This window comes from Xiphophorus couchianus, chromosome 3, assembly GCF_001444195.1.
Source record: "Xiphophorus couchianus chromosome 3, X_couchianus-1.0, whole genome shotgun sequence".
Taxonomy (NCBI): domain Eukaryota; kingdom Metazoa; phylum Chordata; class Actinopteri; order Cyprinodontiformes; family Poeciliidae; genus Xiphophorus; species Xiphophorus couchianus.
Window position 1 is genome coordinate 11,127,630 of NC_040230.1, and position 23,201 is coordinate 11,150,830.

The following is a 23,201-nucleotide window of genomic DNA, read 5'->3' on the forward strand; positions in this document are numbered from 1 at the left end:
ACTAAATATTTGGTGCAATAAAGACAAAATGCAGCCATGTTCCAGAAACTTGCTTTATTTCAGCTGACTCAGGACGCTGAATCTTTACTCAGTCTTTTTTCACAATACTGTTCCCTTTCTTTGAAAACAAAAAAACAAAGACAACATAAGTTATGTACAAAAATAAAGCATGTAAACAAAAATCAATTCATGCACAAAGTTACAAGACAAAAGCTTATTTGCAGAGGGCTCCTATTAATAATGTTTGCTTCCTTATTTTGCAATTGATGACATTTTTTTTTTTTTTTAAATCTGATAAGAATCCAGAAGCCTCACTGCCAGTTCATTTCTTTGCCACATGTGTTAATAAAGAATGGAGTAATGTTGGTCAAGACGCCGCTGGCTCCATGCAGTGCAGAGAGAAACAGGAAGAAAAGTAAATATTATGCCAACACAACAGTGATTCAGTCTCAAAATGCACTCACACCTTCTCAAAGTTCTTAACAGATACATTTTTAAACTAGTTATTGTTAGCAATTACAATCATTTTGTGTAACCAGTCAGACTAACATCTTGAAAGCAAAACAATGGCTTCAAAAGCATAATTTTGTCATTATTATGGGCTAATACTGTAGTGTTCGATAAATTATTTTAGAGACAGACCAGAATACCAATGTGGAAAACATTACCTTGTCATCTCTTTAAAAGAACAAAACAAGAAATGAAATGTAGAACATTATTTAACTTTCTCCAGGAGCTGCACCAGACACGTTTACCGCAAAAGTTTCAAGTGTAAGCCAGCTGACTCGCAGAAAAGGCATAAAGTGAAGGCAGATAAGACGAAAGGTAACAGAAAAGGTGAATAAATATGCAAAACCATACCCAAGAGTTTAACAGAAACAGGTAGTTGACAAGTCTGCCACTAATCGAGTTACAGTTAGAAATCCCTAATATTGACTGATAAAGTAACCGTCTCACAAGCAACACTGTTTCTGCACTGGGCTGACAATTAACATGATGCACATTATCTTGTACCAATTTTAGTGTCTTTGCAATAAAATTTAACACTGTCTGATTGTCACTTTTTTAATGCATAAAGCACATTGGTTCCAAAGCGTGCATTTTGATCTGAATTGCCTTGCATTTATTTGTTAAATAATTTTTAACCAGAGTTCACCTGTAGTGTTGTCCTACCTCATTAGGGATTGCACACCCAAATATCATTTAGTAGAGTAGCAGTTTAGTGCATTGCAGAGACAGCTGACTTGGTCATGTGAAGCGCTGAAATATCGTAGAGCAATACATCATACAATATAAGACACTTAATTCATTATACAGTGTATGTACATTTCTGTTCAAAAAGCTCATTTTACTGGCGGTACAGTAACTTTCTTTTGGACTTTGCCTTTCAGCTAAGATGCTTTCAAAAAAAATTAATTTATAATATTCCAAACGATTTACAGGCTTTCCACATCTGTCTTTATCTCTATTCTTATCTGCTGATTGCGTTCCTACATTGCCATGGTGGTCAGGTGCTGATGCAGACCCTTGCGGCCCGCGCCCGCCCCTGGGTGGCCGCCTCCACTGCCGTGGCCGCAGTATTCCTGCAGATTCTGGCGCAGGGTAACCAGTGCAGAGCCCAAACAGGCACGATTTGGTGCCAAGACACCGCCAGGCAGCTGGAAAAGGACGGTGGCTACCCCGGCCATGCCGTCCTCTGTGGGCTCTAGGGTTATGGGCCCCACCTTGAAGGAGGAGTAGGAGAAGCCCATGAGCTGCGAGAGGAAAGGGTCAGAGCGGCAGAACTGCTGGTAGCCAGAGTACGTGGATGGATGGTGATGATGGGAGGACTGGGTGCCTGCGGTGGTGCTGGCGTAATGATGGGTGTTTAAGTAGTGCAGTGGTAGATGCTGTCCGCTGTTGCCTCCCCCACTCAAGGTGAGGTGATGGTGGTGGTGGTGGTGGTGGTGTGCTGTGGGTCCGGAGCCTGGGTCGTGTTTATAGACCGGTCCCGCTCTGCCTCTCTGACCCACCACCACGGCGCTTAACTTGCCCGTGCGGGCGTGAGCGATCGATACGGTGCTGCCCCCCACCCCGCCACCAGCTGTAGGTAAGTAGATGAGCTGAGGCTCCTCCGGTTCAAGGTAAATGGTGAGTTTAGCGAAGGGTCTGGAAGCCATTTTGGTCATCTCCTGAATGTGGCGACGCTGCTCCCGACGGAAGTCCAGGAACTGCTTGACCTTCCACAGCAGGACGCACACAGACAGAAAGAGAAAAAAGCAGGAGAAGAAGACGGAGAAGAAGACGAAGAGGTCTATGTGGGCCTGGTCCTGTCGCACAAACAGCAGCCCCTGGGACTCGCCCTGTCTATCATCCGTTCCCACACCTCTGAGAGCGATGTAAAAGCGGCTGGATTTCAGGGAGTGCACCTCATGGGGGAAGGTGATGACCACGCGGTCCCGAACTCCTCGGACGATCAGCACCGTCTGAGGCTTCCACACGGTGATGTAGGAGATGAGTCCCTCGGCTCGCTCCTCTCTGATCTCTCTCTCTGCTCCCGGGGGTTTGGCTTGCAGCTGCAGGGGATTGTGGGAGAGCACGGGACCTCCCAGGTTGGACGAGGCGTTGGCGAACACTTTTATAGGGGACGGAGGAGAATCCTTATCTGCCCCTGCAGCTGTCCCTCGACTTGCTGATTCGTCCTCTATCTTAATAGTGTGAATCCCCGTGTAACGGTCCACGTCCACTATAAAGGTGTCGTGCGAGTTGGAGACATAAACCTCCACTTCTCCAAATGTAACATCAATGGTGACCCGGATGTCCACATTTGTAAACTTTGGCTGAGCAGCAAAGAACACGGTGCGATCCTTGGGCAGGTTGCGAATGGTGGGGTCATGGAAGCAGTTTGTTTGGGACGTGGGGTCAAAGCAGAACTCTGAGTCCACGTTAAACTGACGGTAGCACTGGCGCCCGTTCACTGGGTTCCCGTTGAAGGAGTCTTTGCATTTGGCACACTAAATGGGAGAGCAAGACAAAATGTGAGAAAAAAAATAAAGAGTAACGGTTAGCAGAAAAAGGAAGGATGTGACATAGATCCCCATCTTCTTGTACAAAAACATATTTGTCGTACTTGTTGCCTGTAACAGTCTTTTCGATCATTCTGAGGGCTGCTCAGGCAGGACGAGGTCTCTGTGTTGTTTTGGCATGGGCAACCGCTACCATCGGGCTCACATGTGTCGGCATGGCCATTACACTGACATCTGCAATAAAAAGAAAACATTAGCAACAAATAGCATTTATAAAGGAGTAAATATTCTTTGTTTTCTACATATGCATGTCAGCTTTCCGTCTTTAGGCACAAGAAGATTTCTGTTGCCTTGGCAGCTTTTTGGTTGCACTTAATCCAGGTCGAAAAACACCACAAATTGCTTTGAAGAAATCCCAAATTACTGTTTTTACATTGTAGGTTATGTTCATGTCTGACAGGCCCAGCATTACACTCACCAATAATAACAGTGAGACGTGAGTTATATGTTTTGTAATTGATAACAAAACTTCTTAAAGAGTGCCTTGTAAAAGTATTTACCACCCTTGAAGTTTTTTTTAGATGTTTTCATGCTGTCATACTCTACTACTAGGATTTTACGTTCCAAATTAATACATAAAGGAAAATTATACATGAAACTACTTCCTTCTGATGCTACTTAATTCCACATCTTTTATGTGATGTGATCTCAGCTGTTCTATAAAGGAAACGACAGAGCGTAAACCGCATCATAAAACAGGTCAATGATAGAGTATTAAAACTTTTAAAAAAGTGTTCTACAGGAAGGCAGAAATTATTTTATTCGCAATAAAAGTTTGTAAACTATGGGTTACATTTTACTTCACAGTCATTAGCAACTTTTTCTTGGTCTATAAAATGAAATTCTAATAAAATCCATTTAACTTTGTGGAAAATGTGATTAAAAAAATGCTATGAATACTTTTTCCGAGCACGGGGTAAAAGAGGTTTTTTAATGGTAGTAAAAAGTGAATCTATTTTCTTTTGAGCACCAAGCAGTACTCACTTTTCACACTTCCCATTCAGTAAGAAGTAGCCACGACGGCAGCCCTCACACTTGTCCCCAACACTGTTGTTTTGGCAATTCACACACACCGCAGTATTTTCTGTGGGACCTTCAGACACCCATTTCTGAATTTGATTCAAGGATACAAAGAGAAGGAAGAGGTAAGAACACTTATTGGTGTATTTGTTTTTAGAGACTGAGAAAAAAGACAGGAGAGTTTCAGAAATGTACCTCAATGGCGTCTACAGGGAAGTGATGAGGGTTCTCAATGGCCTTATTATATTCATCCCGGGACAGACATACCATGCCGTTTCCCCGGCAAAAGTCCCGACATGGACGACAGCTGCCGCCATCTACTGCAGAGCCTACAAACAGAGGCTTGCATTTCTCGCAGTGAATACCCTGAAATTTAGGCAAGAAAAATACTGATCAGTACTGAATATGAGAAAAAAAATGACAGTGTGTAAATGTTAGACTTTTATTAACACTTACTTGGGTGTTATTATGACACTCCAGACAAACATCGGGTTTGTCAACACTGGTGCAGTTGCTGTGCTTGTTGCATTTGCACTCAGAAGAACAGTTATCTCCAACAAAGCCAAAGTGGCACTGGCAAATGCCCGGGGACACGCAGGTCCCGTTAACGCAGCCCTGTGCGCACACCGGCTCACACTGACCAGAAACACTAAAGAGAAAAAACACAAGAAATTGAGATCTGGTTAAACATATAAGGTTACGACAAGGCATAGTGTGGTAAATAACATAAATTTAATGTCATGCTGCATTGATGCAGCACTGATGAATACTCTCACCTCTGCATGCTAAATCCTTGAACTAGTGCCAACAGCAGGGCAGCCTGACCTACCGTACTTTCTCATTAATATTGTACATCCTAAGACATGCATGTTTCATAAAACAAAGGCACACCATATATGAAATATTTATTAATTTGACATAGCTGGATTTGATGTTTCACAATATGTATTTTATGTAAAGGTAATTTTATTTAGCACATTTTCAGCAACAAGGCAACACAAAGTGCTTTACAGGAATTAAAAGGGAATACAAACAAAATAACAAACCAAAAGAAAGAGCAAAAGAAGAAAAAGAATCTAATGTTGATTTAAAGTATGTAACCATAAGCTAGGTGCTCCTGTTCAGGGATGTATTAACTTGAGCAAAAATACATTTTTAGAAAAGCCGTCATACATGAGATAAAAACAATGAGACAGCAGCTTTACTGACAGCTGTTCATTACCCATTAAGTATGTAACCCTGCTTGCATGTGCAGTGGTAGCCCTCAGGTAAGTCGTGGCAGTCCTGAGTGCTGTTGCAATGGTGATGACCGTTGGCACACTCATCCTCCTCTGGACAATGCAGGAAAGACCAAGTGCTGTTTCTCACGGGGCAAACGCCCTCACTCACACCTGGAATGAGATCAGTAGTAACAGTTAGACAAACTGCATTGTACATTACTTATTTTGTAACATCGTGAAAGACTGCTTCTTGAAATCTTCAAGTGAAAATTATTCTCACCATCAACTCCTCCCTGTAAGCAGCGCCCAGCTCCATTGCCTCCCCCAGAGGCACACCAGCCACACTGAGGCCTGGCGATGCACTGGGAGCACTGGGTGAGCTGGGAGCACTTTGGAGAGCAGGAGTCTCCCCCAGAGAGAAGCCGGCCACACTGGCCCGCTTCACAACGAAGAGGCACAAAAGATGGACTCATGCACTGAAACATGGAAAGATGGTTTCGTTGAATATAACGATTATTTAAACACAATCAAAGAAAAGTAAAGCTGCTAGATTTTACCTGCTGCAGAGCCATACTCCACACACAGTGCTGCCAGCCCCCATCAGAGCCCCTAGAGCCCAGACACAGGCTGCAGTTATGCAGAGTGTGACATGGAGGAGGGCATGGGAGAGGTGGCGACGACTCCACCTGCATGGGGGAGACGTTGAGCAGCGCATAGCTGAAACACGTCCAGTCGTAAGTGGGGTTCACACTCAGGATTCGTCTTGTTTCGCCTGAAGGAGGAACACACTGCATTCAACGATTTGGTAAAACATAAACAACACGAATGCCTTAAATCTGAATTAATTACACATATTCAACTATACATGTGGAACCTCATATCCTCAACAAATAAAGGTTTCATAAACCAGTGTTCGAAAGCACTTGTAATCAATGTGGAATAAGTCAATGTATCACAAGTCTATATGACTTTTGTACCTTTACAAAAATGTAAGATTCATAAGACCTTTCTTATTACTTTAACAAAATATTTAGTATTGAAACATCCAATAGAGGAGTTCATATGATTTGATATGTGGGCCAAATTCATGTTAAATGTATAGACTGCCTGCAAAAATAAACTTTTTTTATTTAAACATTTTTTAAATTAAAAATGCAAACATTTATTTTTTTATTATTCTACATATATACAAACATGCAATATTTTAACAATAAGAATGATGTAGCCTGATTTTAGTCAAATAGGTAAAATAAAAAAAATAAAGATTTTATTTTGTGAATTTCTCCCCTCCCAAAAAAATTTTAAGTGGCCATTTATTACCATTCTTAAACTGCGGCCAGAGTTCTTCACATAATGTAGCTCATGCTGATTCACCATTGATTCCACGCTCAAAAAAGCAACATAAAAAAACTTCCAAGTGCAACTAACAAGTTTTTTCCCCACAGAGTGCTTAGACCATCTCCAAACCAAGACGCCCTTGGGAATTAGCCATTTGGCTCGTATTAAAAGCTGTTACTGTATACAGTAGTTTAAATAAAATTATGTTTTCTAATATAAACAGCGATTTCCACCAAATGAAGCTTGTGTACCTGTGCGTTTGAACTGGCGAGTCCACATGCATTTTCCAGAAGCCGTACACTTGGGGCAGTCTGAAGCCTCGCAGCTGGTCTCAGTGCAGTTGCTGGACAGGAAAATCTCTCTCTGGTTGATGCGACAGTCATGTTCCGATGTACAGCTGACAGAGCTACTGATGCAAGCCCCTTCTGGACAGTTTGTGCACCACTTGCACTGTAAAGCAGACTGGGGAAAATTAAAAAAAAATTGATTTTAGTTTACTGAATGTTTTGTTAATCAGATACTCTAAAATAAAGTATGTTACCTGAGGCGGACTGGAAAACGTCTTGGGATGCCGAGCAAGACATTCGCTACAGGTCTTAAGTCTGCGGCACTGATCTGGCTGACGAGGAGTCGGGGAGCAGGTGGAATGTCCCAACAGGCAGCCAATTCTGGGGACAATTAATGTCTCAGGTAAGCTGCATTAATTACAGTAGCTGCAGATAATTTCAAGCTTAGTTTATAGTCTGTGTTACCTCTCGGCAGCATCAGAAGAAGTGCAGGTACCCCTGCACCACACACAGCTGCCTGTGGTGGTGTTGCAGGCCTCTGGTGTGGGCAGGAGGGCACAGGGGTCAGAGGGCACAGTCAGAGTTAAGAGTCTACCCAGTGTGACACCATTAAAGCCACCGGACAGGAAAAGACGACCGCCCCAGGTTGTCATCGCGAGAGACACAGAGCGATTGACTGGGTCTCCAACAGCTGAAACTGAATGAAAGATGGAAATCTATTAGTTGATAGAATATTATATTTTGAAATGAAGCAGCAGCTTAATATTAAGAGAATCACCAGGATGTATCCAGGTGTTGCAGTTGATCTGGTACAGAGACACAGAGTTACTGTAGTCTTCTGCTTCTGTCCTCCCACCTACAATCACCATGGTGTCTTTGATCAGAGCAGCAGCGTGGAAAAAACGGGACAGGGGCTGTAAAGCAAGCAGATAATATATCAGCACTGCATGACGTGGTCAAACCGCATATTAAAACATAAAAACAAGGCTAACTTGTTACCTTTTTCCCCTGTGAGGGAACCAGGAGAGACCAGGTCAGGTTGGGGTAATACAGGCTGTAGAGCTCGCCTGACGGCTCCACTGTCTCCACGTGAAAGCGATAGCCTCCAAACACGTAGATGGCATCAGTCTGCTCATGATACACAGCTGAGTGGCCATATAAACCTGACAAAAGGGAATGTATAGCATCAGATTTCTGAGCAAAAAAACACATTAGCAAAAGCCATTTACATTTCTCTTGACTATACATTTTCATAACAAGAGCCTTTTGAGGTTTTAAACTGAAGGTTCATCAGTGGATGTATGGTTATTTAATGTGAAAAAACAACAGCTATGAAACCTGTAGGTGGCGTTCCGGTGTGGGGGACAATTGTCCAGTTCCCTGAATCAGGGTTGAACTCCAACAGATGATGGTTGAAACCGTTTTCAGGAGAGTAGCCTCCGATCAGGAGAACCGAGGATTCCCAACGTACAGTTAAAGTGTGACCGGCCACCGGGGGCAGCACTGAGCTCTGTCAGACAGGTGTCAACATTGGATTTCATTTAGATATTTTTTTTCCCCACACAAAAAAAAAATATTCTAAATCCATGATAAAACAACTGCTAACCTTGTGTTCTCTCCAGACCAAGCTGCTGAGATTGAGAGTCCAGGTATCCATGGCAACACCACTTTGAGTGACACCGCCGACCACTAACATTAGGCTGTGACCGCCCTCGTGGCTTCCAGAGTCCAGATCATAAGTGTTCAGCAGCGCAGCAGCATGATGATAGCGAGCGCCTGGAGTCGCCGATTCATCTACAGAACTGGTCAACATCTGGGTCCAACGGTGCTCCAACAAAGAATATCTACACCAAACAGAGGGGGACTTGCTATTATACAGAAGGACAAACTGGACAAGAAAGAAAGCACCTAAAAATGTCTAACATTAAGCCTCTCAGAGTTCTGCGACCTAAACTGATTTTATCTCAGATTATTCTATCCCACCTGTACACATTTCCAAGAATGCCGTCTGACAGAGAAAGCCCCCCGTACATCCACAGGTTGCCCTGAGGTCCAGCTACCAAAGAATGTCCCATCCTGTGCAGGAACCTATGGGCCTGTTTCTGTAAAACAGAAGTGCTTGAATGTCAGGATTGTCACAGTTTTGCAAATAGTCATCTCATGAATAAGTTTGTCTCTCTACCCTAAGCTGAAAATAAGGTGAGGTGGACCATGCTGGTGTTGGAGAAACCGGTTTCAGCTAGTTCAGAGAGACCCCTCTACTCCTTATCTTTAAGTTTCTGTTTTATGACTGATCCCCACCCTGCTTTCAATAAAACCAGGCTGCTGCAGGGGGACAAGTTGGAGTTGTCCTGAGGCACCACTGAGACTCTCCCCCTTTGCAAAGGCTGAAGTGATACTACTTTCTGTGTGGTTCTTTATATGTACAGGTGAAAATATCCAACAAGGATGGATTTGTAATTCATGAACTGCTGCAATTGTAAATGTAATGTATTTTGATCATATTTGTTTTAGGACCTACCATGGTCAGTTGTGTGTCCAACAGAGTCTCCCAAATCAAGCTGTTGGGGTCCCGCAGAACTGAGCAGTCAGAGCCGGCCCAGCTTTCAGAACACACACAAACTCCCAGAGACTAAAACACAGCAAATAATGATAGTTAGATATCCACAAGGACTAATGTGAGCAAGTTTGTCACACATGGTGACAAATAAACAAAACTGTCTACATCTAAACTGTAAAAACTAATTTTAGTCTAGTTCTCCAAAGTAAAATAAGTTAAAATTCAATTTTCCCATCAGAAAACTTACTATATTACAAACTCCTCTTTCTTCTGTTGCTCCACAATCCTGGGGGCACATGGGTCGGTCACAGTATGGCCCCCCATATCCTTGAGGACACTGGCAGAGCCCACCCTGACACTGGGCTCCACCTGCACACACAGCGGACCCCTCTTCGTCCTCATCAGAGCTCTGCTGACAACGTCGCACCCAGAAAGACGCGTTGAAGCCTTGAGGTTTGTTTGAAGAGACGTTGGCTTCAAAGTAGACTGAGATCACACCTAGTGTTCATAAACCAGATGCAACGTTGTGAACTCTGAAGGTGCATCAGGTGCCTACTCAAAATTAGACATTAAAAGGGAAGAGAAACATTTACCTGAGGTGGCCTCGACTGTGATTGGCTGAGTCCTTGTTGTTCCGCAAAACGCTCCAATGAGGTTGTGATCAGAACGCACGACTCCATTGGGCAGAAAACGAGGGAGGCCATCAAACACGTAAACGTAAGAATTCTGCAAAAATAATGCACATATTTTACAAAGATACAAGTTAATGTCACAGCAGCTCAAAAATGTCATTATTAATTATTAATCCACGAATGGATTAATAACAAAGTAACACTGGTTCTCACTTTACAGTAAGTGTGGGAGTCTGGGTGTAACGTGAGCGCTACTGGGGGGCAGAGCTGTTTGGGCTTGCAAGGTCCAAGCTTCTCAGTGACAGATAAGACCCAAAGACAGTGAGAAAGTCCTCCTTTCCCTTCTGTGCCACTCCGCCATCCCAAAGACGAAGACAAGGGGATGGTTGAGGAAGAGGTGGAGGACAGCAGGACGGAGCGGCCCTGGCACTGACGGTAACATGTGCCGTTGTTCCTGTTTGTGGGAATATTCATTTAGCCGCGTTTCTATTTATCCCATTAAATTGGTTTTGTTTAGACAAAGAGATGAAAAGTAAATGATTCTTACCTAGGGTCTCCATAGTAACCAGGAAGGCAAGACTCGCAGTGTGGCCCCTGAGTGTTGTGGGTGCAGTAGCACTGGCCTGTCAGGTTGTGACAGTAACCCTGGAGCGGGTCGCCATGTCCATTACACTCACAAGGAACGCAGCCGCCACTTCCAGCCAGGGCGGAGCCGAAGCTCCCCGGACGGCAGTGTTCACAGTGGGGGCCTGTAGTCCAGTCTGAAAGATAAGCAAACAACTGTGAACAAAGTGTGAACACACATAAAAGATGTTTTTTTTTCTAAGGAAAATACTGGCAACTGTTTAAAACATAAAATGAACTAAATAATGGCCTCACCCTGGCATTCATCACAGATCCCAGGGGCAGTGATACAGGTGGAGTGGAAGTTGCAGCCACAGTCTACATCGCATTCAACGCCACTCAGAACCAGCGTGGCGGGGTCGGACGTCCAGCCCAGAGAACATTCACACTCAAACCGTGGGCTGCCGCTACACTGGCCCTCACGGCATTCATTATAACAGCTGGGAAAGCGGAAAAATGTAACTTGACATTAGAATCGCAAACTCAATCATAATTTTGATGATATAAATACCAATCCCGTCAGATTGAGATCAAGAGAAAGGGAAAACTAAAACATGTTTAAACAGAACTCTTACGTCTGGTTGCAGTGCAGCGTGCCATCGCCGGTGTATCCTCTCTCACAGTGACACTCGTACGAGGTGGGAGTGTTGATACACGTGGCAAAGGGATGACAGTTGTGGAGGCCCAGCCTGCATTCCTCCACATCAGGACATGTGGGGTAAGACCAGACCGCATCTTTCTCCTCATCATCTAAGATCTCCATCTCCATTTCCATTTCCAGGGGTCTGGGTGGGGCTGAAGTTTGAGGTTCAGGGCTAAAAAAAAATTAAAAAACAGAGTTATGTCAAGACATAACTGAACAGATAAAATTTTTCTGGTTATTATCTTTAACTACTTTCAAAAACAACTACTATAGCCTGTTAATATTTAAGAAGTATTACTAAAAGGACATTATTAGCATAGTAATGAACTATAACAACTTATTCCAGATTAACACTTCACTCTGTGATAAAGGCAGCTTGGAACATGACTCATCAAAGTGTAATGAGTTCATTTACTTTGCAGCTCGAGCTTCAGCCACAGCCACACTGCAGTTATACACAGATGGATCATCCATTCCTGCCCAGTCTCCCCTCAAACACCTAAAACAAGCACAGAAAAAAAAACACATGACTTTTCACACACCTCTGATTAATGCAGAGTCTTTTCCACTTCCACAAATCTAATCCTTTTTTCATAATAACATCTCGTATTTATCATAGGCTACTCTTACTTTCCAATTGTGGGATTGTTGTAGTCACCACACCAGCCACACTGAAATGTTTTCAGGCACTCTGTGCACGTGTTTAAAGCTGAACACTGCTTACACTGAGGAACCGAATGGACACTGAGGATTAAGAAAAGAACAAATCAGTAAACACACAAGTTAATCCCACATACGAAATATTCAGATATGTGTCTAAGAGATGTAAATACACAAATTATGTTCAATCAGAAATGAATTACAAAGACATTATTTGATATAATGTCACGTGAGTAGTAAATCCAACAATTGCCTAAGATTTTAACTGAGTGTCTTTGTTTTACCTGTCATACCAGTCCCTGCACTCTCCGTAGGGATATTTTGTGAGGTAGGCAGCAAAGTAGAAGCAAGCTTGGGCAGATTCACACCATGCACACTGACTGGAGTTGGACAGACATTCACTGCATGTATTTCTCCTTGGAAACAAAAAGTAGAAAACCATTTGTGAGGAATCACAAATTCCAGATGAAATTATGTAATTTACAAGAAAAATGTTTAGATTTTAGTTTTTCTGCTCACTGGTTGCAGACTTTAGGACACCCGTTTGAGTCACGGATGGATCCCTCCAACCTTCCTCTGCGGCTGCACTGAAAGTCGCCTTTCTTGCTGGAGTTAATCTGCCACTCACAGTAAGGGTCCTGTGGGCCAAAGTTAGATGGCAATATTATGAAACTTTCTAAATTATCTACATATTTGCAGAAGAGTCACCCACAACATCAATGTTCTGTAAGGTACCATTTCGTTTCATACCTGAGTACATGCAGAGCAATCTCTGTAATCCTCACACAGGGTGCAGTGCTGTGGTGCCAACAGCAGATGGCGCTGACCGTCTCCTTTGCCTTCAACCATTTCTGTCTCAGGACAGTATTCCGGGTCTGGGCCGTCTCGCAACAGGCAGCGGGACAGAGACGGACACCAGCCACACGACTGGTCAGACAGGCAGGCCAGGCAGGACATGTAACCCAAGCAGGAACCAGAACGGTACGGCTCCAGGAACAGGAAGGAAATCTCCTTGAGGGGAAGGAAATGTGGTTTTTAATCTACCTTACCATAATGAACTTTGTGGAATTTTTTTGCATAGAAATTTACAAGGAAAGCAAACACAATCTTTTCTATAGTTACAGGTTTTACAACATTACTGCTCCATGAAAGTTGAAGTATTAATAGTACTTACACTCCCTCCAGGCAATGTTCTGTTCCAGATCAGGGCCATCTCACTCGTCTGTCCAGAGCCAGAGTTGTTAAGGTAGCCTTCGGCTTGAACGAGGTAATGGTTCCCCCTGGTCAGGTTGGAGAAGAGTCTACCTCCATCTGGTCGGACCAGCAGCTTCAGCTCCTTCTCCTGCTGGGCTGCCCAGCGACCCACCACCTCCTTCAATTGGACAACAAGGTACTTAATTAAATCCTATCATTTTATAATTCAACATAATGCGTTATATATCCATACATTTTTGCATTTTGTTACATTACAACTTCAAACCTCAATATATTTAACTGGGATTGTATGTGATAGACCAGCAGAAAGCTGTGCATAATTGTAAAATACATTAAAACATTAAGGAATATAAATATTTTTGAAATGCTCAGTACTGTTCTTAGCCAAGAGAGCTACACTAAACATAGACATGCAAATATGACTCTGTAGTCTTCATAAAATATCACTTGTACAGCTGGGCTTGATATAAAATTCAAGTCAGAAGTTAAATGAGGTCAGTGCTGAAACTGAATTGAAAATGTTTTTGAGTATCTCTGAAGTAAGCATAAGGAAATTTGTTGCCATTTTTAAAGGACCACCATTTTATTTCTACTTTTAGGATTTAAAATAAAGATAAACATATAATTTTGCAATGAAACAACAACAACAAAACTGTTTCCAATGCAAATATTGCAAGAGTCAACTGAAAAAGAAAAAAATGTTACAAACCTGCATTTGTTATTAGATCTAAATTTAAAATATTTATCTGGTTCTTTTTCATTTTTAGCCAAAGTTACTAAGAGCCATTTGCGAAGCTGCTGTCCTTACCATTTGGGTGGAGTTGGGTCCTGATGCCACTCGAGCCTCAAAGTGGAGCCTCTGGATGCGAGCCCATATGAAGACGGTCTCTGTGGGAGGAGGTGCAGGTGGAGGCCCTCCCCACAGGGGGTGGATGAAGCCCTTGAACTGTAGGGCCACATCCATTTCTGTGGTGGGGCTAAGAATGATGTTGGTGCTGCGGAGGATGGATACCTGGCAGAGGGGTAAAGCGGATGGAGGATAGTGGAGGGATGGATGGAAGTGGAAACACATCAACAGGAGCACTATTCTCTATAAACTACTCCACATGTTTGTAACTATTTGGGAGGATATAGTCATGTCTATGCAAAACAGAGAAAAAAATAAAAATAAAAGAGCTCAGTATAACTAAAGATTATAGAGGTGTTATTATAAAAAAAAATTGGAGAACAGCAGTTGAGTCACAGTCTCAAAGGAAGGAAGGAGGATTAGGTGTAAACAGAGAGGGAGGGAGTTACAACCACAACCAGAACAGTGAGCAGTTGAGATTTAGACTCCGTACCTTGTCAGGCTGGGAGTCGTTGCGGGGGTGCTGGAAGGTGAGCAGGTGCAGTCCCGGGACATAGTTCTCGGTGCGACAGGAGTGGAGGGAGGTTAGGAAACGGGTACGCTCCCCCCACCAGCCGTACGCCCCTGAGATCTGGTCCACACGGCACGCACTTCGCTCTGTGAGACCGAGAGGGAGAGGTCAGCACACAAGTAACACATCTGACCTCTTAAAGACTTTTATTATACAGCAGTTTCTTATAGTTAACTACTGTACTGAAATGTAATTTGTGGCTTTTGTGTGTTGTGCTTTCTGGGAGTAAAGTGACATGATCGCACACCGTGATTGGACAGACGAGCCAAATCAGCGTATGAGCAGCCTGTCCAATCACAGTTGAGCGCCGTCAAGTTACTGAACTCCACCAGAGCAACACAATCACACAGAAGGCTGGTCCCTCCCATGTCAGCTCCCAACATCTTTTAGTTCCCTCTCTTCTGCCCTCCTTCCTCCCTCCTTACGTCTCACCTGACACTGGCAGGCAGGACTCGTTCTGAACACACCAGCCAAATTCTCCGGGGGCTCGCGCAAGAGACGCCGGCGTGCCGCTGAACACCAGGCAGGACTGGCAGTCGGACAGGAAGCGAGCCAGGCCCAAGCACCCAGTGCTGCCACACTGTGAGCAGAAAATTCATGTTATACAAAGGAAATATAGACAAGCATACACAGACAAAAAGATAAAGGAACAAGGAGATTTTGGGGGTTTCTTTGATGTCTGGTCTGCTAATTATGATCTGGACCGATTCTTATTTCATTTTAAGGACCAAAACACATAAGAGTGAACAAAATAGCCTTCGGGTTCTTTGATAGAGTTAATAGATTAGTTGAATCTAACATAATATGTAGAGATTATCTCTGAGATTATCCCCATCATCAAACTGTATGTCTCCCTGCTTTATCTGATGTTTTTTTTTTTACACTCAATATTAAGCTATAAAAAGTGAAGTACATGCAAAGTTTAGGTTGATGGATTTATAGATAATTTAATTTTGTGAGTTCTTATTTCTGATGCCAAAAAAAGGAGAATGTTTTAACATTTAACCTTCTCATCACCAATGAGGCCCAATCAATAAAAGGTTAAAATCTTGTAAAAATAAACAACTGCAGAAATCGTTTTGAGGGAAGTTTTACCGGATTGGTGGGCTGGTACTCTCGACAGCGGCCTTCACACCAGCTGCACTCTGGGTTCTTCAGGCACATACTTTCATCAAGCGCCTCGGCACAAACAGCATCCTGCATTAAAAGGAAGTTGGACTAAATGTTGGTTTTCTTTTCATTCTGTTTCTCTCCAGTTTTGACTTCATATTACTCTGTATTCATTTGCTATCGAGCACTTTGACTCACCCTGTCGCCTTGATCACTGCTAACAAACAGCGGTACTTTATAAGCCACAAGATCTCCCCGGGCAACACCGCTGTAACCACCAGCAACCAGCAGCACACGTCCTTCCATCACCGCTGCAACATGTGAATACCGCCCCCTCACAGCTTCACCATCTTAGGGAAAATACAAAAAAATGCATGCAATAAATGTCCACAGGTGGTAAAAGCCTAGAAGAAGAAAAAAATGAGAGGAAAAAAACTGACTGGATGACCATCTCTCCCCAGAAGACACCCACTGGTGGCAGCCCAAATGATAGAAAAAGATTTCCTCATCATAACATTTCTCTTCCTGGTAATGAATATGCACATTTCCACCTGGTGAAAAAGGGCAAAAAGCAAAATGAATACAAAAGAAGTTCAAATCAAACTATTTCATGTTTTCTAATCTTACTCTTTCTCACCATAGACCACCATGTAGTTTCCAATGACAGTGGCAGTGTGGAAAGCTCGCTCTCTGGGCCCAGTGGTTGGAAAACGGGAACGGAAGGATGTCCAAAACCGCCTGTCCACGTGGAAAACGTCGGTGTTGTTGACCCGCACGCTGAACCTTAAAAAAATTTACAAAATGATTAAGCTTAATATCAGTTTATTATGTTACTTTATAATCAATGAAGATTTTAATGCAATGCTTAGTTTTTTTCCCTTTAATTTGAGAAATACACACTAATTTTGACAAAATATTTAATATGAAAGGTTGCTGGTAGCAGTTCTACTTTTCTCTTACTCCTTAATAAAATTTTAAATAATAATGCTCAGCACTCATGCATGATATGCTCAGAGGGGGTGTGTACCTTGCAGTAGTAGGCCTGTGGCCTCCGTAGACCAACAAAGTCCTGGATGGGCTGTGGAACACCATAGAGTGGCCAGCAGAGGCAGGGGGTTTCCCACCGGTGGGCTGAACCGTTTCCCATCGTCCAGAACCGTGCAAACCGAAGCGATACAGAGTCGAGGAAAACATGTCCTCCTCAGTGCGACCTGGTACATCGGCAGAGGTAAGATGTATTTCTCAAAATATAATCTCAATTTCAACACACACACACCAATGTGATACAGGGATATCGCCCTCACCTCCAAAAATGTAGAGATAGGTATCGACGACCGCTGCAGCATGATTGGCCAGTTTGGGAGCACCGCGTGAGTGGGAGAAACCGAGCTGTTGCCAATCATCCTGGACAGGCCGGTACATCCAAACGTCACTGGCCAGGGATCCGTTAGCTAGCTCTCCTCCAAAGACAACCATATTACCCATGTACTGTACAGCAGTGTGGGAGTGACGAGCCACCTTACATAAGAGAGTTTAAAAATGAGAAAAAAAAATGTAAACATTTCATGTAGACGTTCTATCTATCAGCTTTAGATAAATCATACATTCATTTTTCATTTGAATGCTATTAAGTGTAGACTCAATAATCACACTGCTGACGTTAGCATCCACACTTTAATGGTCGCCATTAACCGTTAACAACCTGCGTTCCGCACTCCCCACACAAAAACCCCCAAGGACCCCAGATCTAGCTCCGCCTCCCACTCCTTACATCTCACACATGCGCAGTATGCTACTTACAACTTAACATTAAGTTCAGTTCTTTATTGGATTATTTATGGAGAGCTCATGTTCACCTATGTTTACAAAGCATTTAGTCTGTTCAATTAAAGAGACATCAAGGTGCATGTTAATGATGGGTCATTTTACACTAAAGATGGTAATCATGATTTTAAAAAACAAAATATCACATATAAAACCGATTTTAAAACTCATTGTTAAATAGTCTCTTTTGAAATATTTAGTGTTTACATATAAAAAAAAAAAAAAACACTTACAGGGGAATGACCATAAGATCTGCTTTCCCATTGGTTGGAAGTGAAATTGTACTTGATCAAGTCACCAAGAGCTCTGTTCAGATCAAATCCTGCAAATAAAAGATAAAAAGTATTAAAATAAATTTCTAACAATAAAAAGTATATGTTCTGATAAGGTTTGTTTCTCATATTAAAAACAAGCTTTACATGAGATTGTTAATTTTGAAATTAACCAGCTTTAAGCAGCTATTAAACATACTTTTAATAATACCAACCCGTACGACTTTTTAAAAATGGAGCTGATGTAATATAAATTTGTAAGAATTAAATATGTTTACATTAACTGTAACAGAAATAAAAGCTTAACATCAGTCTGTGTACAACTAAACGTTATAGAGGTTTTGATGTTCACTTAGTGAATGGAGTTACTGAAATAAATGAACGCTTAATAATATTCTCAATTATTAAATATGACTGTATACTACAAACAGGACAAACAGCTAAGACAAAGATTGAGATATTACAAAAGATCAATGCTTAACACAATATTTAAGTCATAATCTGTGATCCAAGTGAAACTATAATAAAGCTAAGAATGAAGAAACAATAGCAGACAAGTAACTTAAAAGTCTGTAAAAAAAAAAAGTGAGTAAAAGCAGAATTTGCTCTCTAAATACTTAAATTCCTATTAATGAACACCAACAGTGGGTTGCACCGACCTCCAAACAAATACATGGCTCCAGTAGAGGACAGGTACGCGCCAGCAGAGCCTGTCCTCGGAGGTGCGTTAGGGTTTCCCTCACTCACACGCCACCATTGTCCCGGCCCCTTATCGTCACGGAGACCAAGCTGACAGCTGTGGCCAAGGAAGCCAGGGTTACACTGACAACGCTCTCCTTTCTGAAACAAAACCAGAAATATTAAACATTTAAATTCATAAAAACAGAAGGATTTACTTTAGACTTTTTCCCTAAATACAATTGAAAAATTAACTAATAAGAGGTTGTTAGAGTGATTATAAAAATCAAGTGCTTTCTTCTTACCTTGTCACATTGTCCATTCAAAGAACAAGCCTGGGAACACAGAGGAGCTGTACATGATGCTCCGCCCCAACTCTGGTGACAGTGGCACTTGGATGTAGAGGAATCACAGCGCCCATGGCCGCCACAGGCTCCAGGACAAACAGAGAAGGTGTATGTTGCATTGAAGCCCAAGAGGTTGTAATTAGCATCACTGAAGAGGTGAATAAGCATCTGGAAAAAGAAAACAAACATGTTAACATCTAGTATATCTGTATAAAAAATAAATAAAACAGCAAATAACATGTTACTTATATTTAGTTACCTTGCCAGACTTGGCCTCAATGGGTTCAGGCAAAGAGTTTCCACTCAGACTGGCAAGAAGTGGACTTTGGTAGGAGTCGCCATCATACACAAACAGATAGTCGTAGGTACATTCTGTGTCCATAAAGGTGAAATTTAACACAATTCGATGACCATTGCTGGGAGCTGAGAGAGAGGAGAAAATATTGCTCAGTCTAATAATTAGTGATGTAAGTGTCTTGAAGAACCACTTCAACCACATCCAACCCACAGCCCAAAAAACACAACCACAAGCGTCACAATTGGAATATTAATACAAGCTTCTGTTTTTTGTTTGTTTAGAAATAACAATCTGAGAAGTCTGACCTGTTGATGTACTGTATGGAACAGATTCTCAACTGGATTTAGGTCTAGACTAACATGAATAGGCTTTGATCTAAACTGTAACATTGTAAGTCTTTTTGCAGGTACAAACAGGGTTTCTCCCACAAATCATTCTGTTCTTCACTCCCCCAATCCATTGTGAATGCCTCCATCACATAAGTATCAAAATTAAACTGTAACATCTCAAAATGTGAAACAGTTCTAGGTCTATGATTACCTTTTCCAATGGAGTGTGTAATGTGAATGATAAGCACAACAACTTGCATCAACTCTACCTTTGATAAGCCACTCGCAGTTCCCATTAACAGAGTAGTTTCCGGGTCCATCAGTCACAAAACCGGGAAGGCCCCTCAGCACCTGCCTGTGGCCCTTGCAGTCCCCTGCCTGGCACACAGGTGACTCAGCTGACAGGAGGACCACCAGAATGACAACGGAGACAGGGAGAGGGGAGGCCATCTCTGGCACTGCCTGAAAGAAGAATGTCTTGTTTTAATTTCTATCAAAACATGAACCCTTATAAACATACAGTAAGTTTGGACTTAGATTTCCTTGATAAAGATCATAATCCACCATAAATTAAAGTCTGGATAAGAAATCTGACAAATGAAAGCCAGCATCAAATACGAGGTGTGAAATATTTAAAGGGGGTCCTGAAAACACCGACTCGATTGCGCAATTTTGCAGCTTGTTCTGCATATCAGTTCACGTCAGAACGCCGCATTCACAAAAATATACGAACAAACTCCCATATTTGCTCTTCAAGACGTACAGGCTTCTAGAGAAAAAAACAAAACTATTTTCATGTAGCTACATGCTAACCCTGGATGCAACAACGGCTGTAACGAGCTAAAAACACATAAAGACGCAACGAGAAGCCTCATACCTCCCTCCACTGCACGACTTTTACCCATAAAACAGAGAGAAGGGTTAATGAAAAGGATTTCTAAAAAGGAGGGACTCTGAAGGCTATCATAACAAGGCTAACGGGAAAGGTGTTGCTAAGCTAGCCGAAAGAAAACCGTTAACTGCCAGGGGCCGTCATAGCGTTTATTATCACATTTTTATGACCATACTTACCAATTCCCGTCTCTTTGGTTGCATAATGAGTTACATTGTCGATGGGTATTATAACGCAAGCAGCCGCTTGAGTCGACCTGTCCTTTTTGGCGAAGCTAGCTCGACTAGCTAACCGCAGTGGAGCGTAAATCGCTGCAGAGAACAGAGGCTGCAACACGGAGCTCTGTTAAATCCAGATGCGTCAGTGGCCGCAGAGAACCATGAGAGACCATCCCTCGGAGTAATTACGTTGTTATGATCTTCGATGCTCTCCTGTAAGGGAAACCAATCGCCTGGCTATGGAACATCTCCACCACAAACCCACACTACGGTTTTAAACGTCTTTACTCTGTCAGCCCCCTGGTATAGAGCTCAGTCCCGTTGTTTTGGTATTTATGGCTGGCTAGCTGCGACCAGAGGTTTCCAGCACAAAGACCGAGCTGCAGGCTGCTTGTAACAGCACTGCCATCCAGCGGAGATGGAGGACAACGTTCAACATCTGGACAGAAGCCTGGCTCACTGCATTAACAAGGGATTTAATGGATTAAGCAACATTTAGTTTTTAAAAGGTCAGATTAAGTTGTGCAACAAAGGGCCACACAGTGAGTAGACAGCAGTTTGTTTATATGACACTGTCTTGGATTTGTTGATAAGACTAAACATCTATTTTTAAAAACAGCTTTTATTTCACAAAAAATATCTTACAATTGTGGCATGCATTTGTAATAACTTTCCTTTACTCTGATACTCATAAATCCACTGCAGTCATATTCCCATTCAGACGACCCCTAATTAGTAAAGAGAGTCTGCCTGTAATTTAATCTCACCATAGAGGCCCTTGGTAAATCTGGAGATCCACACCTCAGCAATGTCAACACAATTATTGTGTACTTTACAAATCCAGCCTTTATGGATGACTGACAAGGAGAAAGCTGCTGTAGAAAAAAAAGGCACAAGAAATCCTTCTTGCATCAGGAAGTAGCAACATATGGAAAGAAGAGCTCTGGTCAGAGAAAACAGATTCATCTAAATACACAACCAAAGTTAATGATTTAGAAATAATTATTCATTGGTCAGAATGGGTGAGTCTAAGTTCAGCTTTAAAACCATTTGAGAATCTGTGGCAAGCTTTAATAATAATTTAAAAAAATCATTTAGCAGATCTTATGCGCCATTGTGACTGAGATTGAGTCCAAGAAGAATCAGCTAAATTCAGTCACCAGATTTTTAATGCTGGTAGAAACAGAAGCCAGAAGACTTGTGACCGTAATTATAGTGAAAGGTGATTGTTCATAGTACAGACTTCAAGTCAAGTCAAACTTTTCAGATTCCTATTTGTAAAACAAAACATTAAAAACCATTGTCTAGCATTTTCAGAATGATTTAATTCCTAGTGCTGGTCTGTCACAAAAAATCTTACATTATAGTTAACATGGAACATGGAGCAGTGTTGTATAGTAACGAAGTAAAAATACTTCACTACTTTACTTAAGTATATTTTGGAGTACTTCATATTTTCCTCGAGTATGAACATTTTTTACGACTTTCACTTTTACTTCACTATATTTCCGAACTTAATCGCATACTTTTACTCCGATACATTTTCAATGTGTGGTTTAGTTACTCGTTACAAAAAAGCGAGAGAGAGAAACGCAAGTGTTTTGACCCCACCTACTGATTGACTGCAACAAAGTCCGTAGCCTACTTGCCTGGGCTTGTTCATCGCCACCAATAGGATACACCTGTTTCGCTTCTCCCATTAAACACAAAGCAAGTCTCGCAATCAGCAGCAGCCACATGGAGGAGGAGACGGAGACCACAACGACTGCAACTACGTCGGACACGGCTCCAGGGGAACCACCAGCTGGTGATGAGAGCCCATGGCCTTATTTAAACACAATATACTCTTTCGTGGGTGTTAAAGATTCGTCGTACCGCATGCAGTGTATGTTATTCCTGCCCGAAGGTGTGGAAATTCTATCTTACAAAAACTCCCTGTCCAACTTGAAGAAACACATCGAGGTAACGTCTTATGAAATGGTTATAATCCTCCTGTTTCAGTAACTATAGCTTGGTCACTAGGCACTACTGTATTGTGAAACGTTGACCATAAATGAACTTTGTTTGGCATTGTTTCAGTTCCACACGTGGTGTATTTAGCTTAGGCCTAATGTTGACTGTAGCAGGCTACCTAGACTCCTCTGTTCAAGGGGGGACAGAAGCCATAGGATAGCAATTTAGACTAAATTTAACGAATATAGGAAAGGGATGCAAGTTCAAAACCACAAACCATTAACATGTGCTACTCTTTAAAACTGGAGCAATTTATTAGCAGGTTTAATTTTGCCTGCACTTGGTTGTGTACATTATTTTAAGTGTATTTGACAAGTTTACCAAAATATAAAAAAAGTCATTCAAACTGCATTTGCCTTGTTTTACTTTTTACTTGTACTTTTCATTACATTACTTGAGTACATCCATTTTTACAGTAATTTCCATACTTAAGTACAAGAAGTTTCAGATACTTTAAGACTTTAACTCAAGTAACATTTCAGTCAGTGACTTGGACTTTTACCAAAGTCATATTTTGGAGAGGTACTTATACTTTTAC

The 23,201-nt window shown here is 42.1% G+C and overlaps 1 protein-coding gene across 2 annotated transcripts; it reads right to left on the reverse strand.

Annotated features, from left to right (window-relative positions):
• Positions 1 to 39: 39 nt before the first annotated feature.
• megf8 (multiple EGF-like-domains 8) lies at positions 40 to 21,583 on the reverse strand. 2 transcript variants are annotated; one of them, XM_028013581.1, is made up of 44 exons: positions 21,418 to 21,583; positions 19,810 to 20,002; positions 19,173 to 19,336; positions 18,872 to 19,081; positions 18,548 to 18,728; positions 17,850 to 17,938; positions 17,097 to 17,310; positions 16,820 to 17,003; positions 16,430 to 16,575; positions 16,233 to 16,343; positions 15,991 to 16,142; positions 15,778 to 15,879; positions 15,115 to 15,262; positions 14,605 to 14,768; positions 14,073 to 14,276; positions 13,224 to 13,421; positions 12,800 to 13,060; positions 12,569 to 12,687; positions 12,334 to 12,465; positions 12,020 to 12,133; positions 11,805 to 11,888; positions 11,322 to 11,561; positions 11,002 to 11,186; positions 10,670 to 10,883; positions 10,336 to 10,576; positions 10,084 to 10,216; positions 9,738 to 9,988; positions 9,452 to 9,562; positions 8,914 to 9,032; positions 8,537 to 8,774; positions 8,269 to 8,440; positions 7,930 to 8,093; positions 7,709 to 7,844; positions 7,396 to 7,627; positions 7,185 to 7,311; positions 6,895 to 7,105; positions 5,863 to 6,077; positions 5,586 to 5,781; positions 5,308 to 5,476; positions 4,542 to 4,734; positions 4,281 to 4,451; positions 4,050 to 4,174; positions 3,110 to 3,239; positions 40 to 2,993 (listed from the first exon to the last, which is right to left on the reverse strand). In XM_028013581.1, exons 1-44 carry the CDS (start codon positions 21,418 to 21,420, stop codon positions 1,491 to 1,493), a joined length of 8,649 nt encoding a protein of 2,882 aa, XP_027869382.1. In that variant the 5' UTR covers positions 21,421 to 21,583; the 3' UTR covers positions 40 to 1,490. The 2 variants fall into 2 exon arrangements, with proteins under 2 accessions (XP_027869382.1, XP_027869381.1); XM_028013580.1 differs by lacking the exon at positions 21,418 to 21,583 and adding an exon at positions 20,612 to 21,384.
• Positions 21,584 to 23,201: the final 1,618 nt, after the last annotated feature.

Coding starts and splice junctions, on each gene's coding strand:
- megf8 (XM_028013580.1), bottom strand. CDS start 20,635: ATGCAACCAAAGAGACGGGAATTG. Junction 10,577..10,669: donor GGTTACTATGGAGACCCTAG/GTAAGAATCATT, acceptor TCCCACAAACAG/GAACAACGGCACATGTTACC. Junction 10,217..10,335: donor ACTCCCACACTTACTGTAAA/GTGAGAACCAGT, acceptor TTATTTTTGCAG/AATTCTTACGTTTACGTGTT.